Genomic DNA, 26,845 nt, shown 5'->3' on the forward strand with positions numbered 1-26,845 from the left:
TAGCTGATTGTTGGGACTACGTCTGTCCCCTATATCCAAATGTATGTTGAACGATACTAATTGGGTTGATTGTGCTGATCAGTGACAAATACTTGTCATTGGTTAGCAATGTCCAATATACATAAGAGCTTGAAATGGCGAGGGGCGAGACATTCACACTGAGTCTGACCAATAATTGCCCTGCGGACATCAGCAAGGATACTGTATAATGTTGCACCCTAGGGACACCTAAATCTCTCAGTAGATTAGGTCCCTGTCCCGCACTGTATAACCCCTACCCCAATGGTCTGGCCCCGAGCTGCCTTCTCACGCCTTCCTGCCAAGTGTAGTCTGACCACACTGTGGCTGGAATTTAATTAACTGCATTTCATTTTTATTATTCTGCCAATTCTCCTCGTGTACCCAGGTGCCTATCTCATTGGGCTCAAAATTATCTGCAACATTTCAGCACACTGTGCTGAATGCTCACTCCAGAAATACACATAAGGCCTACAGCTCTTTGCTTATGAGCTGTCTGTGAAAAATGCTTTCTAAACATGGGTCTACAAACAAAATGGCTTCTCTTCTGTTCACATATTGCTCAAAAAGCCCCCTTACCATAACACCCCCATGACATCTTTCACCCCCACCCTGTGGCCCGTCTGCCCGTTCTATACAACTACCCCATACTGCCACCACAGCACGCACCCCTCATTGTGTTCCACCATGGAACTTCTCACGCTGCTTCTGTGTCACCTTATGCAAGCAGTGCCGCTTTCAATGACGTCCCCCCCGGGTGTCGCCCACCATGCCATCCTTGACTTCACCACGTTACTTGCACAACTGGTACGAGCGCCCCTTCGGCAGCATTGAATCTGGACCTTTACAACAAGAGCATTCATTGTTATTTGTATAGGCTGGTTTTTATAGTTCCTATCTTTTAACCTCCAGTTTACTTTTTTCTAGAGATTGATTTGTATTCCTTACAACGTGATCCTTCCCGGTTCATATTTAAATACTGATATTAATTTAGATTTATAATCCATGCACTCATGAGTGTACCACCCTAATGTACCCAAAATCGATTTATGCACAATATTGTTGTATTTAATTTTAAAAAAGAGGTAATGTAGTTGATAAAGATCCCATAACACCATCAGTGGAGTGGTGATATCCTCTCTTAGAAAATGATAAACGACTTGTAAAAAAATAGCCATTTATTTTCCCATTCATTTTATATGGTTTTACAAAACCTTTATACATATTTATATTAAAACAAAATACATCAGTCACATTCAGTACAGGAAACAAACATTCCCATTCTTGTCTCCTAAAAGGTTATATATAATTCTATAATAAAACATACTGTTGCCAAAACCACTGATGTAGAATTGCCATTCAGAAAGCGGTGCCATAGGCTATCTGGAAATGCATGGCCTATGTCATGTACAAACATTTATCTGAAAGGTATTTTGGGGCCGAATTGAACAGGCATTTATAGGTAATCACTAGAGTTCACATAGCAATTCTGAGTGAATAAGAATAGCTAAATACTGATTTAATAGACTGGGCACCTGAACATTTTTATTGCTGGTGTGTAACACATCATAAATCTGCCTTTGTGTGAAGATATCACAGCTCAGTTTTCCTGAAAGCAGTACATACCCACTGATTGTGCTTTTAAAAGGGTACATAGTTACTCTGATCCTCTTTCGAATCTACCTTTTGCTACTGTATCTAGCTGGTTGTAGGTATTAGAGGCATTGAATCTTAAAGGATGGGTTGCTTTGGAAAAGGCAATAAAAGCATGTGCTTTCATAGGACGCCAGTCTAACACACTTAATGGCCAGGCCATCCAATACATACACCTTGGCTACAAGCGACTTGCACCCCATACTGCAATGGAGAACATACGTGTAGCACTTTTTAAGGATGAGATAATAATGACATCAGCAATTAACCTAGCAGCCTTGCAAACATCAAGCAGATACCACTATGGGTCCCATATGTCCTTCACCAATCATGTGGGGTATTTATAACCCATTAGTTGGTTTAATACTCTGATCATACCTGGCTCCATTCGGTGCTCATTCAGTGCAATAAATTAACTTTTCTTTACACCGTCACAAAATAACCTCATGATAGTTCATCCTGGTCACACATCTTTATGAACATCCACCCGTCGATGACCACGGCCCTGTCGATCATGTCTCGTCAACGACATCCAAGACATCCACTTCGTCTATGATCCCGTTGACGACTTTGTTGACGACCATCACTACGTCCTCGAAAGGGGGCCTTGCTACTGCCGTGGTTTCTACCACCAAGACGACAGCGACGCCTCAAGTATCTTTGTCTGCCCAGCCTATGGCTTTGGCGGCGGCTGCACAGAAGACCACAGCTGGCGTGGATTCCATTATCGCTTCTTTCCTGAAGAAGCTTGGTAGGACCCAAGGAGCTTCCACTACCTACGGAATTCCTGCCTACGCAGGTGAGGATGTCCCCGATGATGCCAAGGGATTTTCTGAGGGAGCCTGTACAGATCTACACAAGCTGTGACAACAATTTACCTGAGGGCTGCTTCTTTGACCACGAAGGGGGCTGTGGGAGTGTGTCCATAGAGGGATCTCCGAGGGGCCAGACGGATTCACCATCTATCCCAAAGAGGTGCTCCAGCCCAGAGCGATGCTTGCTGTCCCGCTCACCCCTCATCCACTGCAAAGGGACATGTTGTTGGACATACTGACTACTCTCCACACATTGGTGTTGGAAATAGAACAAAGGCTGCCTGCTACTCCTGTGCCTGTGCTGGCCCAGAGTACTACGACGCCTCTGGCCAGGAGCCCTTCCAGGCTAAAGTGTAAGCCAATGGATCCTCCAGGGTCGAGACGTCAGCCTACGCCACCACCGCACTGGCCTGTCTCCCCTGCAGGGAAGGAGCCCCCTCGCACTGGTACAGATACAGACGCTACAGTGACGCATATCGTGGAGCCGGATGACTATATACTGGCAGACTGGGAGCCGCTGGGTGCCGACGAGCCCACCACGACATTGCCACCGGATTAAGTCCGTTTTTATCATGCCATGATCTTGAGAGCCTCTGCTCTCTTCATCTTGGTACCGGAGAAGATGAAGAAAGAGGGGTTCCTCTTCCAATGCTGGAGTCCAGATGGAGGTTTGTCATGTCGATCCCTCTGCTGGATGAGGGAGGAAGGTTTGGCCTTGATGAAGACACCAAGTACCGCTCCCCCGAAAAGAGACAGGCTGGTGAAGAAGTACAGGGTCCTGGACTCGGCCTCCAGGTGCTTGATCTCCTAGCCTTCCCCGGACTCTGTGGTGTCTGCCGCTGCCAGGAAGCACTCGTCGAATCCATCATCCTCGGTCAGGGTGCATCCGGCCCAGGGGGGGAAGAAGCCTGATGCAGTGGGGAAGCGCATCATTTACACTGCGGTTTCCACTGTCAAAGCTGCTAATGCCCTAGCCATCTTGGCCTGCTATGACAGGGAGTTATGCTATAAGCTTGGGCCCATTCTGGACTTCATTCCAGAGGTCAAGAAGGTCGAGGCAGGTAGAAGAGGTACACTCAGATCACGCCATCACTGTGGCTCTGGACATAGCAGATACCGGGTTTCCGCCACGTGTCCAATGGGGTGTCCCTTCGATGCCAAGGCTGGCTGAAGGCCGCTAACTTCAGGGTGGATGTCCATTCCAAGGTGGTGGACATGCCCTTTAATGGGGACAATCTGTTTGGCAAGACTGCCGACGTGTCTCTCCAGACAATCAAGACGGATACGGAGACGGCACGCTCGCTGGGGACATTACAGCATAGGAGATTGTTGTCCCTTCGGTCCTTGAGGGGGAAGTTCGGCAGGTCCTTCATGGGGTGTAACACCCCCTACCACCAGCCCTCCCATTCCATTAACCAGGAGGCCTACCAGGCCGCTCACAAGCCTACGGCAGTGGGGGACAGGAGCGGTGTTGCTCAAAAGCCAGGATGCAGATGCCCAAGCAGGCCTGAATCGGCTGGGGACTTTCGCACCCCAGTGGGATGCCGGCTAGCGAACTATGTCGACAAGTGTAAGACCATCACCACATGCAAATGGGTTCTGGGCATTCTTCATCATAGGCACACCTTTGAATTCCAACACAGGTGTCCTCACATTCCTCCTGTGGCACCTCAAGAACTACACATGGCTCGACTGCTGTAGGAGGTTCAAGCCATGTTAAAGAAAGGGGCAATAGAACTCGTCCCGAGCGCCTGCGGGGCTCCGGAGTGTACACCAGATACTTTCTGGTACGGAAAAAAGGTCAGTAGGGTACTGCCGATCCTAGACTTAAGACGTGTCAACAAATACTTGAAGTCCCAGAAGTTCTGCATGGTCACATTACAGCACGTGCTCGTCCAGCTGGAGGCAGGTGACTTCCTAGCGATGCTGGAACTGGAAGACGCTTACTTTCTCATCCCCATCCACAGGAAGCATCAAAAGTTCCTGCGATTTGTGGTCCAGGGACAGCACTATCAGTTCAAAGTGTTGCCTTTCGGCCTGAAATCGGACCATCGGGTGTTCACGAAGTGCTTGGCTCCGCTGGCTGTGCATCTATATCTCAAGGGCATCCACGTCTACCCTTATCTGGACGACTGACTCATCTACTTCCCCTCTCATGCACTGGCAAACCAACACACAGCAGAGACCATTCGTCTGCTGATGGAGCTCGAATTCTCCATCAAATATCTAAAGTCTTGTGTGGTGCCATCGCAGAACGCTCTGTTCCTGGGCGCCTGTTTCAACACAGTTGTATGCCTGGGGAAGGTACATAACCTGTCATTGGTGCACTCCTTGACAGTACGAGCTGTCAAGTCACTGTTGGGTATGATGTCCTTGTGCATCAGCCTTGTCCCTTTGAGCAGGCTTCAGATGAGGCCTCTTTAGGAGTTTCTGGACGCTCAGTGGCTGCAGGTCTCAGGCTCTTGGACAGACAAGATCACCCTCACCCAGGAGTTCCGGCAAGCTCTACGGTGGTTGGGAGTGCACCCACATCTCATGAAAGGAGCTCCCTTTCAGGTCCCACTATACCAGGTGATGGTCACCACGGATGCCTCCCTGGAGGGGTGGGAGGCCCACATCAGGCAGTTACACTCCAGAGGCCTCTGGATCCCAGAGGTAAAAGACCTTCACATCAACGTCTTGGAACTCTGGGCGTTTTTCTGGGTCCTCAAATCATACCTGCTGTTACTGCAGGAGAAGGTGGTGAGGGTCTTCTCGGACAACACCACCACCATGTTCTACATCGGGAGCAGGGCGGGACGTGCTCCCTGCGGAAGCCCAGACCCTGTGGCATTGGGCCATTCTTCAGGACATGTTCCTCGTACCGTTTCACCTGGCAGGCACCAAGAACACCATTGCAGATTCGCTCAGCAGGGAGCTGTGTGCCTGCCACGAATGGGAACTTCTGCAGGATCAAGTTTCTCTTCCATGAGTGGGGGCTTCCACAGATCGACCTCTTCACGATGGCGACCAACTCAAAGTGCCGGAGGTTCGCCCAGAGGTTCCCTCAGCAGAGGAGCTGGGGGGGATGCCTTCTCGTTCGTGTGTGAGGGGTTCTTCCTGTATGCCTTACCTCCGATCCCAGTTCTTCTACGTGTGATCAACACACTCAGACAGTGTCATTGCAGAATAATACTCATCGCTCTGGTGTGGCCTCGACAGATCTGGTACCCGGGCCTGCTTCATCTGTCAGTGACTTCATCCATCCGGCTGCCTCGACTTCCCGATCTTCTCGCCAGAGAAGAGTTGGCGATACTGCACCACGACCCAGCATCGCTGAGCCTCACAACCTGGCTCCTGCAAACCTAGAGTTTGGACATTATTCTCTGCTGCTGGAGTGTAAGAAGATCCTAGCCAAGGCCAGAGCTTTCTCTACGTTGTGCTACGGCCATAAATTGAAACACTTCTCAATGTCAACGTGGTGCAGGACTCAGAAGGTTTTGCCTCTGCGTGTCACAGCTCCTGCTATATCAGCTTTCCCTGGCCAAGGTTGGCCTAGCTCATGCTTCTATCTGCTCCCATATTCCTTTAGATCAGAGCGCCTGGCAAGCCCTCTCTGTGGTGACACATACTCATCAAGGAGTTGCTCAAAGTCCTTTTCAAGGCTCTTCCACCAGTGAAGGCACCTGCTGCAGTTTGGGAGCACAACATGGTTTTGACTATGCTCATGGGGCCCACAGCTTTTCTCATGGTGATCACCTCGGCCAGGAGGGTCAGGGAGATCCAGGTGCTCTCTTGCAAGCAACCGTACTTGTCCTTCCATGCTACGAGGGTGGTGCTGCGGACCCACCCCATCTTTATGCCAAAGGTTCCATAAGAATTTCACCTCAACAAGCCTTTGGTTCTGCCAGTTTTCTTCCCATACCCTTCTACGCCGGCGGAAAGTACTTTGTATTCGCTGGACATTGCTTGTGCCTTAAGGTTTTATGTGTCAGGCACGAAGGACTTTTGTACTGCTATGTAATCGAATTCATGAGCATGTGAATCAATGCCAGATCCCATGCTGGAGAATGATCAAGTTACTTACCTGTAACTCCTGTTCTCCAGCATAGGTCTCACATGGATTCACATGTGAACTCTCCCTCCCTCCTTCACCTCTGTGGCACTTTACGTGCTCTACCAAATCTGAAGATGGCCACCAGGGGTGGAGCTTAAGGAGACGACTGCCATTGGACGGGGCCAGTATGACCCAAAGGACAGGGATTGGTTTAGAGGAGAAATGCAGTTTTCAGGCTGCTTTTCTTTTTACCGAGTATTCCCAGTTGGCAACGGGGAATATTCATGAACATGTGAATCCATGCCAGACCCATGCTGGAGAACAGGAGTTACAGATAATTAACTTAGTCCTTTTCTCCTACCACTGTATTATCCAAATTGCCGACCTACAAGGTAGCCAACAAAGCTTGTTCCCTCTGACTACTTTCAGCTTGGTGGGGAAAAATACTACCTACTATTACCCCCATCTGTATATGAATGCCTCTCTTGCAGGCTCTGAAGCTCTTCTCCTTTGGTTAGTTTGATCACTCCCACCAGGAAAACAAAGATCTCTCTTCGCTCAAAGACTAATAAAACTTCCTTGGTTCTCACCCTCTAAAAAAGACTTTAGGGGTCATTACGAGTGAGGCGGTGATGGGTTAACGGCGCCGGTAATGGTGCCGGAGCTGTCAACCCCTTACTGCCTTAAAGAAGTCTGCTCGTGGGAACCTGCTAAGGATGCCTGGTTTTACCGGGTGCCTTTAGCGGATCCCGCGTGCAGACAAGGGTGCTAACACCGGGCCCGTTGTTAGCACCCTCCCCATTCCCATTGAGCCCTATGGGGGCTCGATTGGGAATGGGGATGGGTTCCTTGAATGACGAATTACCGGGCCCTCCAAGGTCGAAATGGCCCAGTAATTCCTCATTCAAGGAACCCGGACCCAGTACCTGGTAAGGGGGTAGCCATGCCGCTAATAGCGGGATGGTTACCTCCTACCTTGTAACGACCCCCTTTCTCTCTTGGCCACACTTGCAAGAATGCACAAATATTGGAAAACCATGCATTACCCATTACTCAGAGTCCTCCAAAGGGCGTTTTAGTGGAATTTCAAGGTGGTGAAGCACCCTTCTGCTATGCAGCAGGAAGGGCACTTACTCAAGAGGAAGAAGATGATCTCAGCCACAACTTCAAAGGCTCAGAGTGCCACACATCAGTGGACTTAGTCCTGGATGGTTCTGATCCCTCAACAGGGATCCAAAATAGGGACCTTTGGCATCTAGGGGCCACAGTAACCCGATCTTACACACCAGAGCAAAATAGTCTTGCATGTTAGACTATGTTGTGGGGTTTAGATCTTTGCTTATTAGCCAAAGGACATGAATAACACAAAAGTAACATTTTAAATCTTTATAATTGACCTTTTCTGTAACTTTGGGGCAACATGTTTGTCTTGTAAGCAAGACAAAACGGCGCAACACAGGTTTGAATCTGATCCTGCGCTTAGAAACTACTTGCTGGTATTAAGCACGTTATAAATGAACAATAAATAAATAAATAAAATTATCGTGTTATAACTTAATTTTGCAGTTGGGTATTCCCAGTTGCACAATTTCCTCAATTTCCTTCTTGCTGTTGTACACAGCCTTGACACATTCTGCTCTGTTCTATGCTTCTTGCAATAGGTTTTATGAGTGATTAATTATCTGTCAATTGCCTTGTCTTCATTTTCTGGTTCTTGGTACAATGCATTCGTTTTATTATGAGAAACAAAGTCAAACATTTGAATTGCGAATTAGAGCCTGCAAAATGTTCCACCAAACAAAAGATTTCCCACATACCGTGCCTCCAGTGTGAATAATTTTTTTGAGACAAAGCGCCTCACTGTAGCTTTGGCGGTATATAGGTGGTAAATTAACCGATTTACTGTTGAAAGTGTTTTACCCTTACCGCCGCTCAGTCCTGTGTCATTTACACCAGGATTACGAGTAGTAGTATGTCAGTGTAAATCCCAATTTTTGTAGTCCACAAGACTCCGTGGGGATTTTGGCAGATTTACTGTGAGCAGTAATTCCACGTGGTAAATCCACCGACATCGGTGTTGTGGTAAAAGTGGCTGTAATTCTGTTACTGACAAAAAGGTGGCAGTAACAGAGTTCATGCCACTTCTTTAGTGTACAGCCAAATTCGTAATTAGGCCCAGAGTGTGAGGACACTGAGCAAGCAAACAGAACAACTTTAAGGCGATTGATTGAAGGGTGTTTATCCCTCTGCATTGTAGGCACATTCTGTTTTGTGGATGCTGGTTAGTCCTTAAGACTACACGTGAGTCCCTGATAAGCATTTGTAGCTATGGTAAAGCACAACTATATTACAGAGGGGATTTGGTAAAGCACTAATATATGCCAAAGGAGAGTAGTGCATGGGATAATTGTATCCCCATTCTTTTTACATTTTGGACATTTTAATAAACCTAGTGGAGCACAGGCAGGCAAGTTGCAGTAGTACCTTTATCTCTACCTTTTTAGGTGCCCTCCGAGACACATTTTCTTTTTTTACCACATTGCAGCAGCATTTTGGGCCCTATTGGGCTCAAAATGGTTGGCATGTTGTTTGAAGCCCTGACGTTGTACCCCACTTTCCTCTGGGATGTCTTCTTCTTGGGCAGGGGTAGGAAATGGCCATATATGGGCATCCTTTTCACGGCCACTGAACAAATCCGGGGAATCAGCCTTTTTATGTGTAAGAAACCGTTTTGAACTGGTAATGGAGCAGCATATTGATATGATATGATATGGCATTTATAACGTGCCTATACACAAGTGTTTCAAGGCACGACGAGGCAAGGGAGGGGGAAATGGGAAGACAGACAATGATCCTACTAGGCCAGGTGACATTCAGATCGGGAAAGTGCAAGGGAGGGGAAGGAGGAGAAGTGCGGGGGGGGAGTGGAAGAGGAAAGTGCAGTACATGGGATAAGAACAATAAATAAATAAACAATATATAACAATAAAAAAATGTGTGGCCAGCAGGTGGCAAGTGAAAGGGTAAGTGCAGACGTCCGGTGTCAAGTGTAGGAAGTCGGACCGTAGGGATACAGAAACAGTCACCAAGTGCAGGGGTTGTCAGGACCCGACTGGCGGGGGAGTGGATCTGGGCCCGAGATCGAAGGGTGGGCAGGTAACCAGTGCAGTTTCCGTGTCAGCCAGGAATCAGCAAGGGAAAAGAGGAGAAAAAGCGGACGAGAAAAGAAACTTTTGAGGTGCTTACGGAACCGAAGATGATTCTCCTCAAGTTTCAGGAAGGCTGTTCCAGAGGCTGTTCCAGAGGGAGGCCCCAGCCGAAGCGAGAGATCTACCACCAGCTTGTTGCTTGGAGAAGTGACTGACCCTGAGGGAATTGGAGGCAGAAGAGCTTGAGAAGGAAGGTTTTTAGGAAGAGAGAGTTGAAGGTATTGAGGCCCCAGGCCCCAGAAGGCCTTGTGGACGATGCAGAGGGTTTTGAACTTAATCCTCGCAGCCACTGGGAGCCGATGCAGAGATTTCAGTCCTGGAGAGATACGATCCCTGGGCTTGAGGCCAAGGACAAGTCTCGCATTTCTGTTCTGGATAAGTTGCAATGGGTGGAGAGTAGAAGCAGGTAGATTTAGAAAGAGGCTGTTACAATAGTCCAGCATTGGAGAGAACCAGAGCTCTGGAGACAGTGAGCTTCTGGGGGAAGGAGAGGAAAGGAAGAATACCTCGGAGGAGGTGTAGCTTGTAGTGTGGCTTCTTAGAGACGTCAGAGATGTGAGGAGAGAAGGAGAGTGTAGAGTCGAAGACGACCCCGAGATTTTTAGCCTTGCATGTGGGAGCAGGAAGGGGTCCAAGAGAGGCCGGCCAGAGAGATACAGGAAAGGAGGGAGTGGGTGTGCCGATGAGGAGAATCTTAGTCTTACTGGCATTAAGGCAGAGGTCATTGGCGGCGCACCACTCCTGGATAGCAGACAGACAGTCGGAGATGAGGGAAGTAGAGGAGGAGGGAGGAGGCCGAGGGTAGCCTGAAGATGAGCTGAGTGTCATCCGCGTAGCACTGAAAGTTGGGGCAGAGAGCAGCTATGCGGTGGGCCAAGAGGGCCAGGTAATGGTTGAAAAGCCAGGGAGAGAGGTCAGACCCCTGGGGGATACCACAAGTAGAGAAAAAGATAGCAGAGAGGAAAGACCCAAGTTGAACCTGGGAGGGTCCGTCGGAGAGGAAAGAAGTAAGCCACGCCAGAGCCTGACCAGTGATACCCAGGTTAACATGGAGGCGATTGAGCAGGATGGCATGGTTGACAGTGTCAAAGGCAGAAGAGAGATCAAGCACGATGAGGACAGAGGGGGTGTTGGAGTCAAGGTTGGAGAGCAGGTCTTCACAGATGTTCAGCAGACCAGTTTCCGCCCTTCTGGCAGCTCTGAAGCCAGACTGATGGTCATGAAGACAGCCAACAGATTCAGTGTGGTGATTAAGCTGGGAGATGGCCAGTTTCTCCAGGAGCTTGCCCAGGAAGGTAGTGATGGAGATGGGGCGATAGTTAGCCGGGCAGGAGGGGTCAGCAGAGGGTTTCTTAAGAAGGGGGTGCAGAAGGAAGTGCTTCAGGGCGGATGGGAAGACTCCAGTGGCAAAGGAGTGATTGCAGAAATCAGCAAGGGCAGGAGCCAGGGAGTCAATGTGGTCCTTTATGGTTTTGGAGGAACAGGGGTGAACCTGTTTTGACGAGACTTTCATAGATCGGACTTGTCTAGAAACCTCATCAGCGGAGAACAGGGGAAAGGCAGAGAAGGAGGGGGAGAGGAGGCTTCAGAAAGGCCAGAGGAAGAGCAGGGGGGAGGGGAAGGGAGGGGATAGGAGGAGAGTGAGGACAGGATGTCCTGAGTTTTAGAGGTGAAGTGAGAAGCCAGTGCCATGCAGAGGGCCTGGGAAGGGACATGAGAGGTAGAGACTGTGGCAGGATTTGCCAGTTCCTTGCAGATTTTAAAGAGTTCAGCCGAGTTGTTTGATGTCGAAGAGACGCGGGCTTGGATATGAGCTCTCTTCTTGGTTATGACAGAAAGCCAGTATTGCCTCTGGAGCAGGCGGCAGGCCAGTTTGTCAGAGGATGTACATGAAGCAAGCCATTTCCTCTCGGCCACCCTGCACTTGCGTTTTAGGGTGACAAGGTCAGAGTCCTACCAGGAGTTGCACTTGGCTTTGGGCTTCAGGCGGATTCTCATGACAGGGGCAAGGATATCAAGAGTATCAGATATAGCAGAGTTGAGCGTGGAGAGGGCTGTGTCAGTGTGAGAGTTAGCCAAAGGGGGGCGTGAGGGTGAGAAGGTGGCGGCGAAAGCCTCAGCTGACATGCGCTTCATGGGTCGGATGACCGAGAAGGTGGGTGGCAGTGATGGAGGTGGCTTGGCCTGAGGGGTAGGGAGGGTGAGGTTGGAGGAGAGGAGACAGTGATCACTCCAGGAGAGAGGAGTGGAGAGGGGAACAGAGAGGGGAAGGTCTGAGGAGATCAGAGCATCCAGCGTGTGCCCTGCAGAGTGAGTCGGGCCAGAGGGGAGAATAGTGAGTGAGAGAGAGTCGCAAAGGTCACGAAAGAGTACAGAGGGAGGACAGGAGGTATCCAGGTGGATGTTGAAGTCCCCAAGAAGGAGGAGTTGAGTGGTTGAGGCCAGGAGTGAGGAGGAGAGGTCCGCCCACTCAGAAAGGAAGGAGATCTGGCCAGGTGGCCGATAGATAGTAGCCATAGTAAGGGAATGGCTAGGGGAGAGAGAGAGCCTGCAGACGAGGCATTCAAAAGAGGAGTAGGCCTGCGTAGGAATGACAGAGGCAGGAATCCACTCGGGGAAGATCAGGGCTACACCCCCACCAGAGCGGTTGGACCTGGGTGCGGAGAGGATCTTGTAGCCGTCAGGTAGTAGCGTGTCAAAGCTAGTGATAGAGCCGGCCGTGAACCATGTCTCAGTGAGACTGAGGACATCAAGGTCAAGTTCTTCAAGAAGGCGGCAGATATCAGAGGAGTGTTTGGCAGCAGAGCGAGAGTTAAGAATGGCAATATGGAGAAGGTTGCCATCCTTGAAGGACTTCCGGGGAGGGGTACAGGTCAGAGGTGCGCCGTTCGGAGGTGTAGAAGGAGCCCGAGAGGGGGCAGAGAGGGAAGGAGAAGGCAAGGTAGCCGAGGAGGAGGCAGAAGGGAGAGGTGAGGTAATCACGGAGGGGAGAGAGGGGACAGGAGGAGAAGAAGGGAAGTTGATGAGGCGCGGGAGGCATCTGTCAAAGAGGTGAAGGTTGGCCTAAGGGCCTTGGGCCAAGATGGTCACATTGGAGTCTACATTAATGATGACCTTAGAGGAGTGGAAGGAGGCCAGGAGGGCATCCCACCGGGTGCCACCATTAATGGGAGAGGAAGAGAAAGGAGAGAGCACAGAGACCATATGAAGGGTCCATAGGGCTGGCGAAGGAACGACAAAGAGGATGTCGGTGAGAGTTTCCTTGAAGGAGGCACTGGTGTAGGTATCAACTATAGGGAGGCCTGGGTTGGAGACCAGGATATCCTTTTTAAACTTCTTCCTACCAGATTTAGTGAGGAGAGGCGGATAGTCGATAGAGAAGCAGTTGGAAAAGATAGGAGAGACAGTGAGCACCATAGAGTAGGTGGGAGAGGTAGAAGGGAGAGGGGGAGACACTAGAAAGGACTTCTAGAGCAGGCAGACAGGACAGCGAGAAGCAGGCAATTTGAGTAACGGGACAAGACGACACGCAGGATTTAAAGAGATCACAAAAAGCACATTAAGACAGTAGGGGAGACACACCTAAGTTTGAGAATCCTGAATAGTGGGAGAAAGGCCTAGGGTACACAGTGCAATTCTATAGTACTCAGTTGAATTTATACGCCACCTAAGTTTGAGAATCCTGAATAGTGGGAGAAAGGCCTAGGGTACACAGTGCAATTCTATAGTACTCAGATAGTTACATATAAGAACTCAGTAGAGGAACAGCCAGCAGGTGTTAGGGGATGGGCAGGGCACTCCGAGGGAAGGTGACTAGCGTCCCCTGCGGACACCTGCAGACACTACTGGGAGCCTCGACAAGAAGCTGCCCTTTACCTAGTGGCCCTTAGCCTGGGGCTGCCGGGCAGGGGGCTGCCCAGGGAGGGCCTTAAGTGGGGAGGGAGAGCCAACCGGGAGGGGGGATGGGCGGACAGACAAGGAGGGAGGCGGGCAGAACAACGGGGAGAGGAAACAACGTGGGAGTAAAGAACAGGGAGGCAGGGAGGCACCAAATAATTTCAAAAACCCAAATGCAGGCCCAGGAGGGTCTTACCTGAACGATCAGCCCAGCTGCAGCACCCGCTCACGCCAAGGAAGAAATGGCGAGCGTGGTCCGCAGGGATCAGGCAACACCGGCACAGGGAAATGAAGCAGCCAATCGGGGAGGGGGGTGGGCGGGCAGACAAGGAGGGAGGCGGGCGGAACAACAGGGAGAGGAAACAACGTGGGAATAAAGAAGAGGGGGGCAGGGAGGCACCAGATAATTTCAAAAATTGCCCCCTATAATGCTCAAAATCCCTTACATGTTGTTTGAAGTCCTGGCTTTATGTGCCACTGTCCTTTGGGTTGTCGTCTTCTTGGGCAGGGATACGATGTGGCCATAAATGGGTTCAACTGTTAAACCTCCTTAGAGATTCTTGTTTTGCCATCATGTGAGTCTTGCCCCAGGGTCTGTCTGTGCATTTAGGTTTGATGTTGCACCTCTCTGTGTTTCTAGACCTGACTGTGCTCCTTAATTTTTTTATTCTTTGGTCTAATGTTGCTTCTCTGTTTTCTTCTAAGTCTGTCTTTTCCCTATTTTCTACTAGCCATGGTGGCAGTTCTTCCCATCTGTTCCCGTATTTGAAATGTCTTTTCTCCTTGTGTTCCTTGTTCCAAATGTATGCTTTCCTCTGCTTCTAGATTATATCTTTCGTCTTCACCTGCTGCAAATTCTCCTTTTATTTTCTTTCTCGTCTTTTAGGTCTAACGGGGGGGCTTGCAGCCCCTTTCGTTGCTGCTGGAGCTGCAACAATTATTGGGACTGCAGGAGCTGCTGCGCTGGGCTCTACTGCTGGAATTGCCATCATGGCCTCATTATTTGGAGCAGCGGGGGCAGGTCTGACAGGTAAGGATTTGCCTAACATGTATGTGGGAATGTGCCTTCCTGTCATGCTCACGTACTAATTAGGAATACCTATGTATTCAAGAATCACCTTCCTTGCCAAAATAGAGACCCAATGCAAATTTTCTGATTTTAGATATATTCATCTGGATTTTATTATCTGATTTAAGACCGCTTCACACATGCCACATTAAATCCCAGTATAGGTGGTCCAACCCAATACGCTGATTGGTGGTTTCATTTGTTTACGAAAGCTTGATGTTAATTTGCAGCAAGTATCCTACTTGTAACCCAAAGCTCAAGTCTGTCAAAATGCCCTTTGCAAGGTTTTTTTTCCAAAGGACTTTAATAGTCATATAAAGTTATATGAAGCAGGGTCTCCCCAGAGGCATTTGCTAGTTTGGCTCGTAAGCCTAAGTGCGGCATAAGTTTAAATCCGGATGAGGCTAAGGATCTCACAGAGCCTTATTTCATTTTGATGGTGAGGGGTATACTTTGTCTAACCCGGCCAAATCCATGTAGCAGTGGCCCAAGCTGGCTTCAAGGACACACCAACTCCTGAAGAAAACTCAAGTGTTTTTATTAAAGAAATTGAAAAGGGGCCAGTTAAGAGTCATCCCTCTCTCGTCTATGGCGGGTGTTTCTCTCCCTATCCCAGGCGTCTCTCAACCCCAGGATGGCCTCTAGACATCACTAACGCCTATTGCCTACTTGTTGACTGTCTGGTTGTGATGGCGAAAGGGCAACACCGTTTCTATCAGTCTCCCTCTGGGAGCAATCTAAGTGAATCCTAACCTAGGTCCCACAGTACAATTGATATGAGACGAAGTGCCTTCCAAAACACTCGGGACTCTTTTAATCTTGTCCTGGCACGATCTTATACTCTTCTCCCAATGATTTTCTATCCTTCCTTTCTCTCTCTTCTACTCTTGTCTTTTTCTTCCTCCCACTCTCCTTAGTCCCTCCCTCTGTTTCACTCCACTATTCTCTTTCTTACTTCTAATCTTGTCCGCTTTCTACTACAACACTAACCTCTCCACACTTCTTTCCCCTCTTCTACTCTCCCCCTCCATCACTGCTACACTGCCATCTCCACTACGTTTACTACTCATCTCTCCTCTCCACTACTCTACACTCCACCCACACCTACTCTCTGAGTTATCTTCCTTTAACTCTCTCTGTCATCGTCTCAAGCACTCTCATTCATCACCAATCACTATCTTACATTGCACAGTCCCATTATCACTACTTTGACATACTCCTCTGGAGTCCTTTCTCTGATTGGTCTTTTGGTCCTACTCCTTTGGCCTCACCCGAATAACCCACACCTTGTTTCCTGTGCCCCTTTTCATCCTCCCACTCCCCCCTCTATTTTTTCTCTTCCTCGTCTGCTTCCACGGGCCAACATGTATCTTTCCTTTCCCCAGGGGAGGTGTTAAAGGTAAGCAAAAACATAAAGGGTGGTTTAAGCCCCATCCCTTTCTCGTATGTCGGCCAGCCTGCAAATTGAAATGGCGGCCCACTTAACCACGATCAATGTCCTATTTTGGATTAGAGCAAGCCGAAGCCTCTGGTCTGCCGGTTTGACATGAGGCCCGCACCGCAGCCCTCCTGCAGGTAAGCAAACTGTTTCCATGCATATCACGTAAAGCTCTGGGATTGTCAGTTTGTTATTTGGACCACTCATTTGTCTCGCCGAAGATGATATTAATTCTCTTGCACAATTCAATGTTGCGGGGCATGTTTGGACCGCTGTTTTTATGTGCGGGTCGCTCCGCAGTCCGAAGTTACTTGCTGGCTCTCTATGGGGAAGACATTGTTTTTTCTCCAACTCCAGGCCTACTAGGAATTATGTCCTAAGGGACAAACAGAAAAACACTGTCCTTTATTGTGCAGAAGTGGTATGGAATAAGAAAAGGTGGTACAACGCACAAGTTGAAGGGACTTTCCCACCCCACCTCTAGGGTAGGGCTGGCTCCAGTGAAAGCCCTGGTAGGCCTCCGACAACAGGAGGCATCCTCATCCCCTCTTTACAAGGTGAAATTTCTGACCCTATCACACGATTATAAAAGAGAAAAGACACAGAGACAAAACTGAAAACTGAAATAAGTAGGTTGTTCCTCATGAGGCCAACTTTGGGGATAGCTTGCCAGAGGCTACCGAGGTGGTCACTGGACATGGTTCCAGTTTAGAGTCCAAGTGCTGTGAGGAACAAAGTTCAAGACCTGTAATGGCTGGGTTGAACGAGGTGCCTGAAAGCAGTCTATCAGGGTTAAGTTCAACTTGGCACAACAGTCCCACAAGTTACACAAATTAAAGAAGGTTTCTAGAAAACGGATCATGTTTCTGCTTATCGAATCAAGGCAACTATTCACCATGGTTGTCCAGCTGAAATAGATGCTTGTGATGCAGATGGTTGTCAGGTGCCTTAAATGTAGCCGAAAGCTGCTGCAAGCCCATACTGAACTTAGGATGACTCATCCCCTCCACCCCCAGAATGGCATTTTTGATCCAATGCTGGTTGATCTCAACTTTGGTGTCACTGCACACAGGATCTGTTGGCTACCCCTTGGCACCGGCCGACAGAATACATGTCAAAAAAGTATGGTTTCAATTCTTTCATTATGATCAGGTGGGGTTATATTGCCCAGTCTAATCTTCAGGAAAATTGTGCAGAGCCCACTTTTCAGGGATATAGTTCACAGTTCACTCTTCAGGAATATAGTGCCCAGCGAACACATTAGCAGTCCCAGCTTTCAAAGGCTTTTAGCCTTAGGCCTATGAACTCTCTAAGGACTAACATCTTTGCCAGGCCCTCTTAGTTGTCTATGGACATTCTGCTCATTCATATTTGCCAGCCAGCATTATCTTGCCCATTTCCCTTTCTTCCCCAGGTGCTGCTACTTCTGGCTGGTGTTCTTGCTTTCCTGATAGGTCAATTGTTCCTGGCTGACTGCTGCCCTGCCTTGCTCCGTCTCAATTCTAACACTGGTCTCACTCTACGAAGGACTCATGGTCTCATGGTAGTGCATTGATCTCCTGATGCACAGCTTTCGGATAGGCTCTGGTACTCTAATACCATTAGCTTCACCTGTTGTGTGTGTCCACAGCCTTCCTGATCTAAATCCGGTGGAAGTCCTGTCTTCCACATCAGCCTCTTCTTCAACTGCGCGTGCCTCGTCCGTGGCTTTACTGGCTCCCTCGGCTCTCGTGTGCTCCATGCTGTAGATTTTCTAGTCATACTGATATGTGTTCTGTGGCGAGCCAGAAGTAGGACTCAGATTCTGGGCCGTCATGGTCATGGATTTTTATTATATTCTTTTGTAATTAGTCTAACATCTTCGCCAGGCCTTGCAAATTCTTAAAAATCCCACTAGACCTGCAGGGCGAGTTCCTTAGTTTACATACTCGACATAAGACGAATGCACTTGCCCCAACGTGACTGGTGACAAAATATTTACAAGTGCTTTTTGTAAAATAGTGCATGTCATAAGCACACTTCATATTTGGTGCAATGCTGTCAAGCATACACAGTGAAACCTGTTTTTGCTATTTACTGTAAACAAAGTGTGTTTGTAGTAAATATAAATAAGTTTCTAGCATTCCCATACTTGCCAGCAAGGTCGAGTGTCATGCAAATGGTACTCGCCCTTCATAAAAACTGCTCACCAATGCTAGTGGGATAGTAGATTCTGCAAGCCCTTTTGGCCAACTACAAAGAAAATAAACTAAAATAATGAAAATGAACTCAGTGTTAAGCTCCCTTTTCTAAAACTCAAAATATTCAAGGAAAAGGTATTCTTGTCAGGACGAATCAAAACAAAGTCCCAAGTCCAAATCCTATACTAGCGTACCACATTTATAGCAAAACGAACACACATAAATCTAATGCGTTTAACTACTAAAAAGATGCTTGACTGCTGCTTTTGTTCCAGGTTTTCTACCCGCGATATAAAGTTCTTCAGGTGCTACTGTAATGGCTAAATATTCTAAATGTAGTTCCAATTAAAATTTTACTTGAGGTATTTCAGTCTCTTTCTCCTGACACCTCGGATGCTGTTTTCATTTGTTTACCCCACTCCAGGGTGTTTCTGTTCCCAATCCAGGGCTTCACACACTCTTTCGTTCCACTCTGGGCATTTCTCTCTTGTTTCTCTCTTTCATCCCTGTTCCAGATTGTGTCTCCCCCTCTTCTGGGGTCTCTTTATTTTGTTTCCTCTCTCTTGGGGTAACTTCACTCTCTCTCCTTCTCTTGAGATCTCTTGACTGTCGTTCCCCTATCTTGAGTACCCTCACTCTCATGCCCTCTCTTGGGGTATCTTCACTGGTGCCCCCTCTCTTTAGGTATCTTAATTCTCTTAGATCAACTTTACTCAGAGTAAAAGGATGAGTCTCTTACGTGACTCCTTCACACTGGACTCACCCCTTCTCCAGCATGGAATCTTGCATGGATTATTATGCTCCTGAATATTCCCTGTCATCAGGCTCAGAATTCTTGGTAATCTTAAAACCAGTATTGCTTTAAAGTCATAAACTGCTTGCAGCTAATATTGATATCGATATTGTATTGGTATCGCGCTCGTACACGAGTGTTTCAGAGAGCGTGACGAAGCAAGGGAGTGGAACAAGGGAGAAAAAAGCAGCGCTCTTACTAGGCCCAGTGACATTGAGAACGTGCAAGTGCATGGTAGAAGGAGAGGGGAAAGTGCATGGGAGAGGGGAGAAAGCAAAGGAATACAAATAAATGAATAATAAATAGCAACAAACAGTGGTAGTGCAGCCAGCAAGTGGCAAGTGCTAGTTTTAAGGCTACAGACAGGGTGTGTCTGATAAGTGCAGATAAAAAGGGGGAGGACTTTAGGGTTACAGATACAGACCCCATTGCAAGGGATTGCCAGGAGGCAGTGCAGGTGGGTAGCAGGGTGAGCAGGTACCTGGGCCCGAAGTCAGAGGGTAACCAGGTACACGATGCTGAGACAGAACAGATCAGCAGGGAAGAGGAGGAGCGAAGGCAGAAGCAAAGAGGAAGGTCTTGAGGTGCTTCCGGAACTGGGGATGGTTCTCCTCACGTTTTAGAGTGGCAGGGAGGCTGTTCCAGAGGGAGGCCCCAGCCAAAGACAGAGATCTAGCCCCAGCTTGTTTCTAATACAGTATATTGCTGTTATTTTGGGTCATACTGCCAAAAGCCAATGGTATTCGTCCTCCTAGGCTACACCCCTCGAGGTCCTCCTCAGATTTTTACCACACATTTTCATGTTGAGAGTCTTTGGATTTTGCTCCTCGAAAATTGCTTTTTTTTGTGAGAATTATTTCCATCGTTTTCATCACCGGTTATGATGAGACCTCCAGCGGGATACCCGTTGCTGGTAAAAAATCCATTGCATTGTCAGATCTTTTTTCTTTGATTGAGGCCTTTTCCCTGGATTTGGGTCTTCACTACGCGGCATGGCGGATACTAGCAAGAAAAGTCTCTTCAGGTGTAACCCAAATAACGTCTTAGTCGATGAACGGCATGACAAACAGACCACAATGCAGACAACTGTTCCATTTATTCCTTCTCCAAAACCTGGCAGGATTGTCACAGAAGGTTGGTAACTTGGTTGGAGGAAGGCCGCAAGGCCTCTGAAACAGCCTCAGTGCATAGTCATGCCTCTGCCCCGGTCAGCAGATCCGTTGAGCATACTCCCTCTAAAAAGAGGTTGAGATCACATAGGAAGCGACCTAAAAAGGACCGGAAGTCCTGCTCTCCAACTTTATCACCCCCTAAACAGCTCCCAAAATTCTGTCTACAATGGCAGGGTCCACCGCCACAACTCCAGCTACCTCTTTGTTGGAAAAACAGCTATGTCAATGACCTCTCCGCCAATGAGTCGCGCACCGGTGACGAGCAGAGCGCCGTCCACAGGCAGTCATCCCAAGGGTCACATCCATGTTCTCATTTCATCATTGAAGCTCAAGTCTCCATCAGAATTACTGACCAGGACAAAGTCGCCAGCCCATCGACCGAAATCTTCATCTACCACCTTGTCTACCACCTCGTCAACGGCTCCTCAGTCTACCGTCTCATCAATGGCCCCCACTACATCAACCACTGACCTCTCGACGGCAGCAACGATGGCCTCCATGACATCGTCAATGACTACAGTAACCGTCCACAAAGTTGCTCTGCCTCCTCGGCCGCCCTCAGCCAGACCATCTTTGGCTCTATCAACAACACCACAGGCCCCTGTCATCGCCTCCTTCCCCATGGGTACAAGTGTGGACAAGGAAATGCCACTAGCTCTCTCCTGTCTTCCAAGGCCAACCAAAGCAAAACCACTCTTTGTCAGCAGTGTGTTCACCCGGAGCGTTACCACCTGCTCAACTTTTGCATGCAGGCACTCTTTCAGACGACGAGCCTCCAGAGGATTTCTCCTCTGATCTGGAAGAGGTTGAGGATTCTCCTGACTCCATTCTTCCTAGCCCTCATCGCTCTCTGCAGCCACAGCTGCCTCATCACTCTCTGCATCCACGGCCCATTTTAACCTATGTGCCCTTACCGACTGCTTCTCAAATTGTTTTAACAACTGGGCACTTGCCCGCAGCACCCATGGAAACTGCACCTAGTGACTTGTCCTTGGACATCCTATTTACTCACCTTGGTGTCCAATCTGCAACAGTGTCTGCCTCCAGCAGCTCCCCAGGCTGCTCCCTCTAGGAGTCCACCATTGCAGTCAGGACCGAGAACACATTTGGTGCCTGCTCCTCTACCTACACCTCTGCCTTGGCTGTTTTCTGACCCTGTGGCTACCCACACAGACACTAATCCAGACACTAACACCTCACAAGGTACCCAAGGTACAGATGAGTTTGACAACCTGATTTGAGCTGACGGTGAGCCCCCTGATGTGGATCTGCCATTCAAGGACTCTCCACTAGATGAGGTTGGCTTGTTTCATGCACTGTTGACAAGTGAAACACAATTGTTCAATCTGGTGCCTGAAGAGAAGGAAGGTTTCCTTTTCCAAAGGAGAAAGTCCTCTCGGAAATCAGAAATATACATCACTCTGCTCAACGAATTATGGAAGGATGGCTTATTGGCCATGAAGGTGCCTTTCTCGGCGCTTCCAAAGAAGGATGGCCTAGAGAAAAAATACAGAATCTCAGATTCTGCCCCGAAGTGTCTGAGTTTACAGCCTTCGCCCGACTCTGTGGTTTCGGATGCTGCAAGGAAAAGGTCCGCTAACCCCTCCTCTCCATGAATGGTCCCTCTAGACCAGGAGGGTAAAAAGTTGGATGCGATTGGTAAACGCATCATTATCACCGCCGCCTCAACCATTAACGCAGCTAACGCTTTAGCTATACTCTCCAGAACAATAGGGAGGTTTGGTATAAACTAGGACTTATCTTAGACTTCCTCCCTGAGGACAAGAAGAACAAAGCATTGGCTGTATTTCATGAAGGCGAGTTGGCCTTGAATCACACGATTACAGTCGCTCTGGGCATTGCAGATTTCCGGTTTCCAAAAAATGAGCAACGGGCAGGACTCTGCAGGTAAGACTGGTTCAAAGCCACTAACCTTCACCCTGAGGTCCAATAAAAAGTTATTGACATGCTTTTTGAGGGCTTAGACCTTTTTGGCAATGCTGTAGATGGGACCCTACAGTTTATAAAGGCAGACACTGATACAAAGCGCTCGTTGGGTAAGCATCAGCATCAGAGGCAATCCTTTTGTTCATCTAAAGGCCGTTTCTCCAGGTCCGCTAATGACTACAGGCCAGCATACCGCCAACATTCATGCTCAAGCATGCAAGAAGTATACAGAGGACATTCACAGTCCTACAGAGGGGGAACCCAACATCGATGTGAACCATCCTCCAGAACACAGACAACCAAACAGGCCTCACCAGGTCCCAGGCCTGACTCCCCACTTCAGGACACCATTGGGCTGCCGTCTATCACAGTTTGTCAATAAGTAGTGCAACATCTCCACGACAAGTGGGTGCTCAGCATTGTGCAGGAGGGTCACACCCTCAAATTCTTGGACAAGTGCCCCTCCATTGCTCCTGTCATGAGAAAAGAACAACACCTGCCTCTACTCTTGCAAGAGGTTTGGGCTCTACTTCAAAATAGGGTAATAGAGGCAGTGCTAAAACCTCCCAAGGGCTCTGGAGTGTACTCCAGATACGTGTTAGTGAGAAACAAGTCTGGGTGTTGTTGGAGACCCATCCTTGACCTGAGACAGCTCAACAAATTTCTCAAGTCCCCAAAATTATGGATGGTCATAATGGAGCACAGAGACTTTACCAGTTCAAAGCTCTTCCCTTCTGCCTCAAATCAGCTCTGAGGTTTTTCACAAAGTTTCTGGCTCCAGTAGCAGCCCATCTACTGCGTTCAGGGATCCACATCTACCCCTACCTAGACGACTGGCTGATCCGCACCTGCTCTCGCGTGCTGACCTTACAGCACACCGAAGAGACCATCAGATGCCTAACTAGTCCGGAATTCTCAATCAACTTTCCAAAATCATGTGTGGTGCCATCGGTTAACGCTCTCTTTCTAGGCCCATGTCGCAACACACTGGCATGTCTGTCTTCCCCCTCGGAGGAGAGAGTCAAGGCTATTCAGAGCAAGGTGCAGAAGCTCTCGGCTCTTTGAGTGGCAACTGTCCGTTCCATCAAATCTGTTAGGGATGATGTCTTCATTGCAGGATGTACATGAGGCATTTACAACAGTTCCTTGATGCCAGGTGGCAACAGATATCAGTCTCCTGGAACAACAATATCTACCTTTATTCCAGTTTTCGGGAAGCCACTGAGTGGTGGTCCGTTCGCAAGCATCTCACGCAAGGCGCTCCTTTTCACCTTTGAGCTCATCAGGCCACAGTGACCACCAACGCCTCCCTGGATGGGTGGGGAGTACACACAGGTCTAAACCATGTCAGGGGCTTATGACAACAAGAGGAGAAGGAGTTGCACATCAACGTCTTGGAGCAGAGAGCGATGTTCTGGGCCCTCGAGTCATTCAAGCCCCAACTCCAAGGCAAGGTGGTCTGCATCTTCACAGACAGCACAACCACCATGTTCTACATCTGGAAACAAACCCGCTCTCCCATTCTATCCAAAGAAGCGCAAGCAATATGGAAATGGGTGATAGCTGGGTGATACCTCAGAAGATGTTTCTTATTCCATTCCATCTGGCAGGCCTTCAGAATACGATTGCAGATCCACTCAGCAGGGAACTGCGAGTGGGGGCTTCATCAGACTCAAGTTGTTCTGCTCTTCAACGATTTCTCTACGCGTTCCCTCTGATTCCCCTGATTCTTTGAGTGATAAGGGCTTTCAAACAGACCTGGTGCAAGATGATACTCATTGCTCTGGCGTTTCCCAGGGAGATCTGGTATTCAGACCTTCTACACCTGTCTTTGGCCACTTGCATCAAGCGGTCTCTTCTTCCAGACCTGCTCTCCAGAGAGGGAGGGTCAGTCCTTCACCACGATCCAGCGTCCTTGAAACTGGCGGATCGGCTCCTGCAAACACTTTTGGCCGTTACTCATTGCCCACAGAATGTAAGGATATTCTGGCTAAAGCTATGGCACCTTCTACCCAACATGCTATAAGCACAAATGGAAGCGCTTCTCTGTGTGGTGTGCTTCACAGGGGCTTTCTCCACTTCGCATAACAGCTCCTCAAATCCTATCTTACCTGCTCTCCCTAGTGAAACAGCAGGCCTTGCTCAGGCTTCCATCAAGGCACACCTGGCAGCTATCTCCCGGTACACTCGGAGGCCGGGCAGGCCTTCCTTGTGGTCTCACAGACTTGTTAAAGAATTCTGGAAATGTCTGTTCAGAGCATTCCTTCCTGTGAAGGCTACAGCCCCCGCATGGGAGTTCAATGTTGTTCTGTCAAAATTGACAAGTCCTCCATTTGAACCTCTTCACAGTGCTTCTCTAAAGTTTTTGTCTTGGAAGACTGCATTTCTGTTGGCTATCACTTTGCCCAGAAGTGTTGGAGAGTTAAAGGCTCTCTATTGCAAACCACTATATTTGTGTTTCCATCAGTCCAAGGTGGTGCTACGGTCTCACCCGTCCTGTATGCCAAAGGTTCTGTCGGACTTTCATTTGAACGAGCCTAGCCTTTAGTTCTGCCCGCCTTCTTCCCCAATCCTGGCTCTCCTGCAGAACAGGCTTTGCATTCGCTGAATGTGGTGCATGCTTTGAAGTTCTAGGTCACACGCACTAAGTCTTTTTGCACAACTTCTTAGTTGTTTGTGACATTTGCGTCTGGGGCAAGGGAAACCCCTCTCTAAGGCTTCCATTTCCAGGTGGCTCTATGGCTGTGTCATGTATTGACACCAACTTGCAAACAGGCCATTGCCAGGAAGACTGAGAGGGTTACCAGTCATTTGGTCGAAAACCAAAGGATCGAATGCTATTTGGTCGAATGCCAAATGGTCAAAAAAATGGTTGATTTTTTATTTTTATTTTTTTACATTTTATTTTATATGGGGGGTTCCCCCTCAACCCCTCTTTTTCTTTATTATTATTTTTTTTTACCAACCGAAACGAAAAATATATATATATAAATAAATAAAAAATTCGACCTTTTTTTTTTTCGACCAATTGGTATTCGACCAAATGGTCATTCGATCTTTTATTTTCGACCAAATGACTGGACAGCGACCGAGAGCCCATTCCACCAGAGTTGTGGCTGCTACTACAGCGTTCCTGTCTCGTGTTCCCCTGCTGGTCATTTGCAGGGCTGCTACGTGGAGGTTGACTCATACCTTCACGAGATTCTACTGCATCAGCAGGGATTCCAGGGTTGAGTCCCATGTCTGCCAGTCAGTGCTAGCCAACCGGTTTAATTGGGGTGAGTGTGTTACAGAGGTGAGTTATTGTATTCCTTCTTTTGAGCCTGTGCCACCTTCTGTGGTTGTGTATGTACTGATGTAATAATAATAGTAATCATTTATTTCTTATACAGCGCTACACACCCATAGGTCTCAGAGTGCTGAAATAACTGAAGACATTATTATCCCACAGAGTGGTACTCACTTTATCGACCTCGGAAGGATGAAAGGTTGAGTTGACCCTGCCGGGATTCGAACCTGCCACAGCAGGCTATGCACAGATGTCAGGGCAGAACGTTTAGCTCACTGTGCTATCTGACCGGCTGTATAATCGTATTCGTGAGCATCTGAATCCATGTAAGATCCCATGCTGGAGAAGGAACAAGTTACTTACCTTTAACTCCTGTTCTCCAGTGTGGGTATCTTACATGGATTCACATGCAACCCTCCCTCGTACTCCTCTTTGTTCCTACTTCCACAGTACTTGCGCCTCTAAACCTGAGCAGTACCTCTAGGGGTGGAGCTTAGGAGGACGAATGGCATTGGCGAGTATGGCCCAAAACGACAATAGACTCTGTAAGCGAAACACAGTTTTGGACTTTAAAGCAAAACTGCTTTCAATATTACCAAGTATTCCCAGCCTGACGACAGGGAATATTCATAAGCATGTGAATCCATGTAAAAAAAACATGCTGGAGAACAGAAGTTACAGGTAAGTAACTTGTTCCTTCTCGCCTCTTAACTGGGAACAAAGGGGATAAGTCTCTTATGTGACTTCTTCGCACTATAATCGCCCCCCTTGCCCTGCAGAAGTAGGCTGCCTCCAGTCCCTTCCTCACTGTGGAACTTTAGGTTGCTTAGCCCCTTCCACAGGCTTGCACGGGCTGCCTTTCTTCCAGCTCCTCTTGCCTCCTGGATCAGAGAGGTGTGGGTCTCTTCTCCCCCACTGAGTTCAGCCGGTCTCTCTCAGGTTGGCCTCTTCGGCCTAGCAGTATCGCTACCAGGCACACAGTAGCATTCCTTCTCCTGCTCCAGGCTTCTTCTCCACTGCTTTCCTTTAACCAGCGAGACAAGGGAACCGGTCCAAAGGTGAGACAATTTGCAACTGAACTTGCTTTTTTATTCTGTTCTTTCTCCCCTTAGCCCACTACTGATTGGCTGAACTGTCCTTCTTCAGTCTTGGTGGAAGTAGTGCTTTCATCATGTCCTCCCAGGCTAGGTCATCCCGTATTGGTCAGTTTGAATAACATTTGGATCAAATAGGAGTTCCAATTAACTCTCCTATAAAAAGAGCTCTGCTCCAGTTTATTTGGTTTGTTCCTCCTGGGTAGATGGTAGGTAGGTATGGCTCTCTGTGTTA

At 48.5% G+C, this 26,845-nt stretch overlaps 1 protein-coding gene across 2 annotated transcripts in view; it reads left to right on the forward strand.

Annotated features, from left to right (window-relative positions):
* TMCO4 (transmembrane and coiled-coil domains 4) overlaps window positions 1-26,845 on the forward strand; it is a 1,142,020-nt gene that overhangs the window by 511,764 nt on the left and 603,411 nt on the right. For both annotated transcript variants that reach the window (XM_069610379.1, XM_069610380.1), the window contains one exon: window positions 14,515-14,658. In XM_069610379.1, coding sequence (XP_069466480.1) covers window positions 14,515-14,658 — 144 coding nt within the window. The remainder of the gene's footprint in view (window positions 1-14,514; window positions 14,659-26,845) is intronic.

Source organism: Ambystoma mexicanum, chromosome 8 (genome assembly GCF_040938575.1).
Source record: "Ambystoma mexicanum isolate Mex_15411 chromosome 8, UKY_AmexF1_1, whole genome shotgun sequence".
Classification (NCBI taxonomy): Eukaryota; Metazoa; Chordata; class Amphibia; order Caudata; family Ambystomatidae; genus Ambystoma; species Ambystoma mexicanum.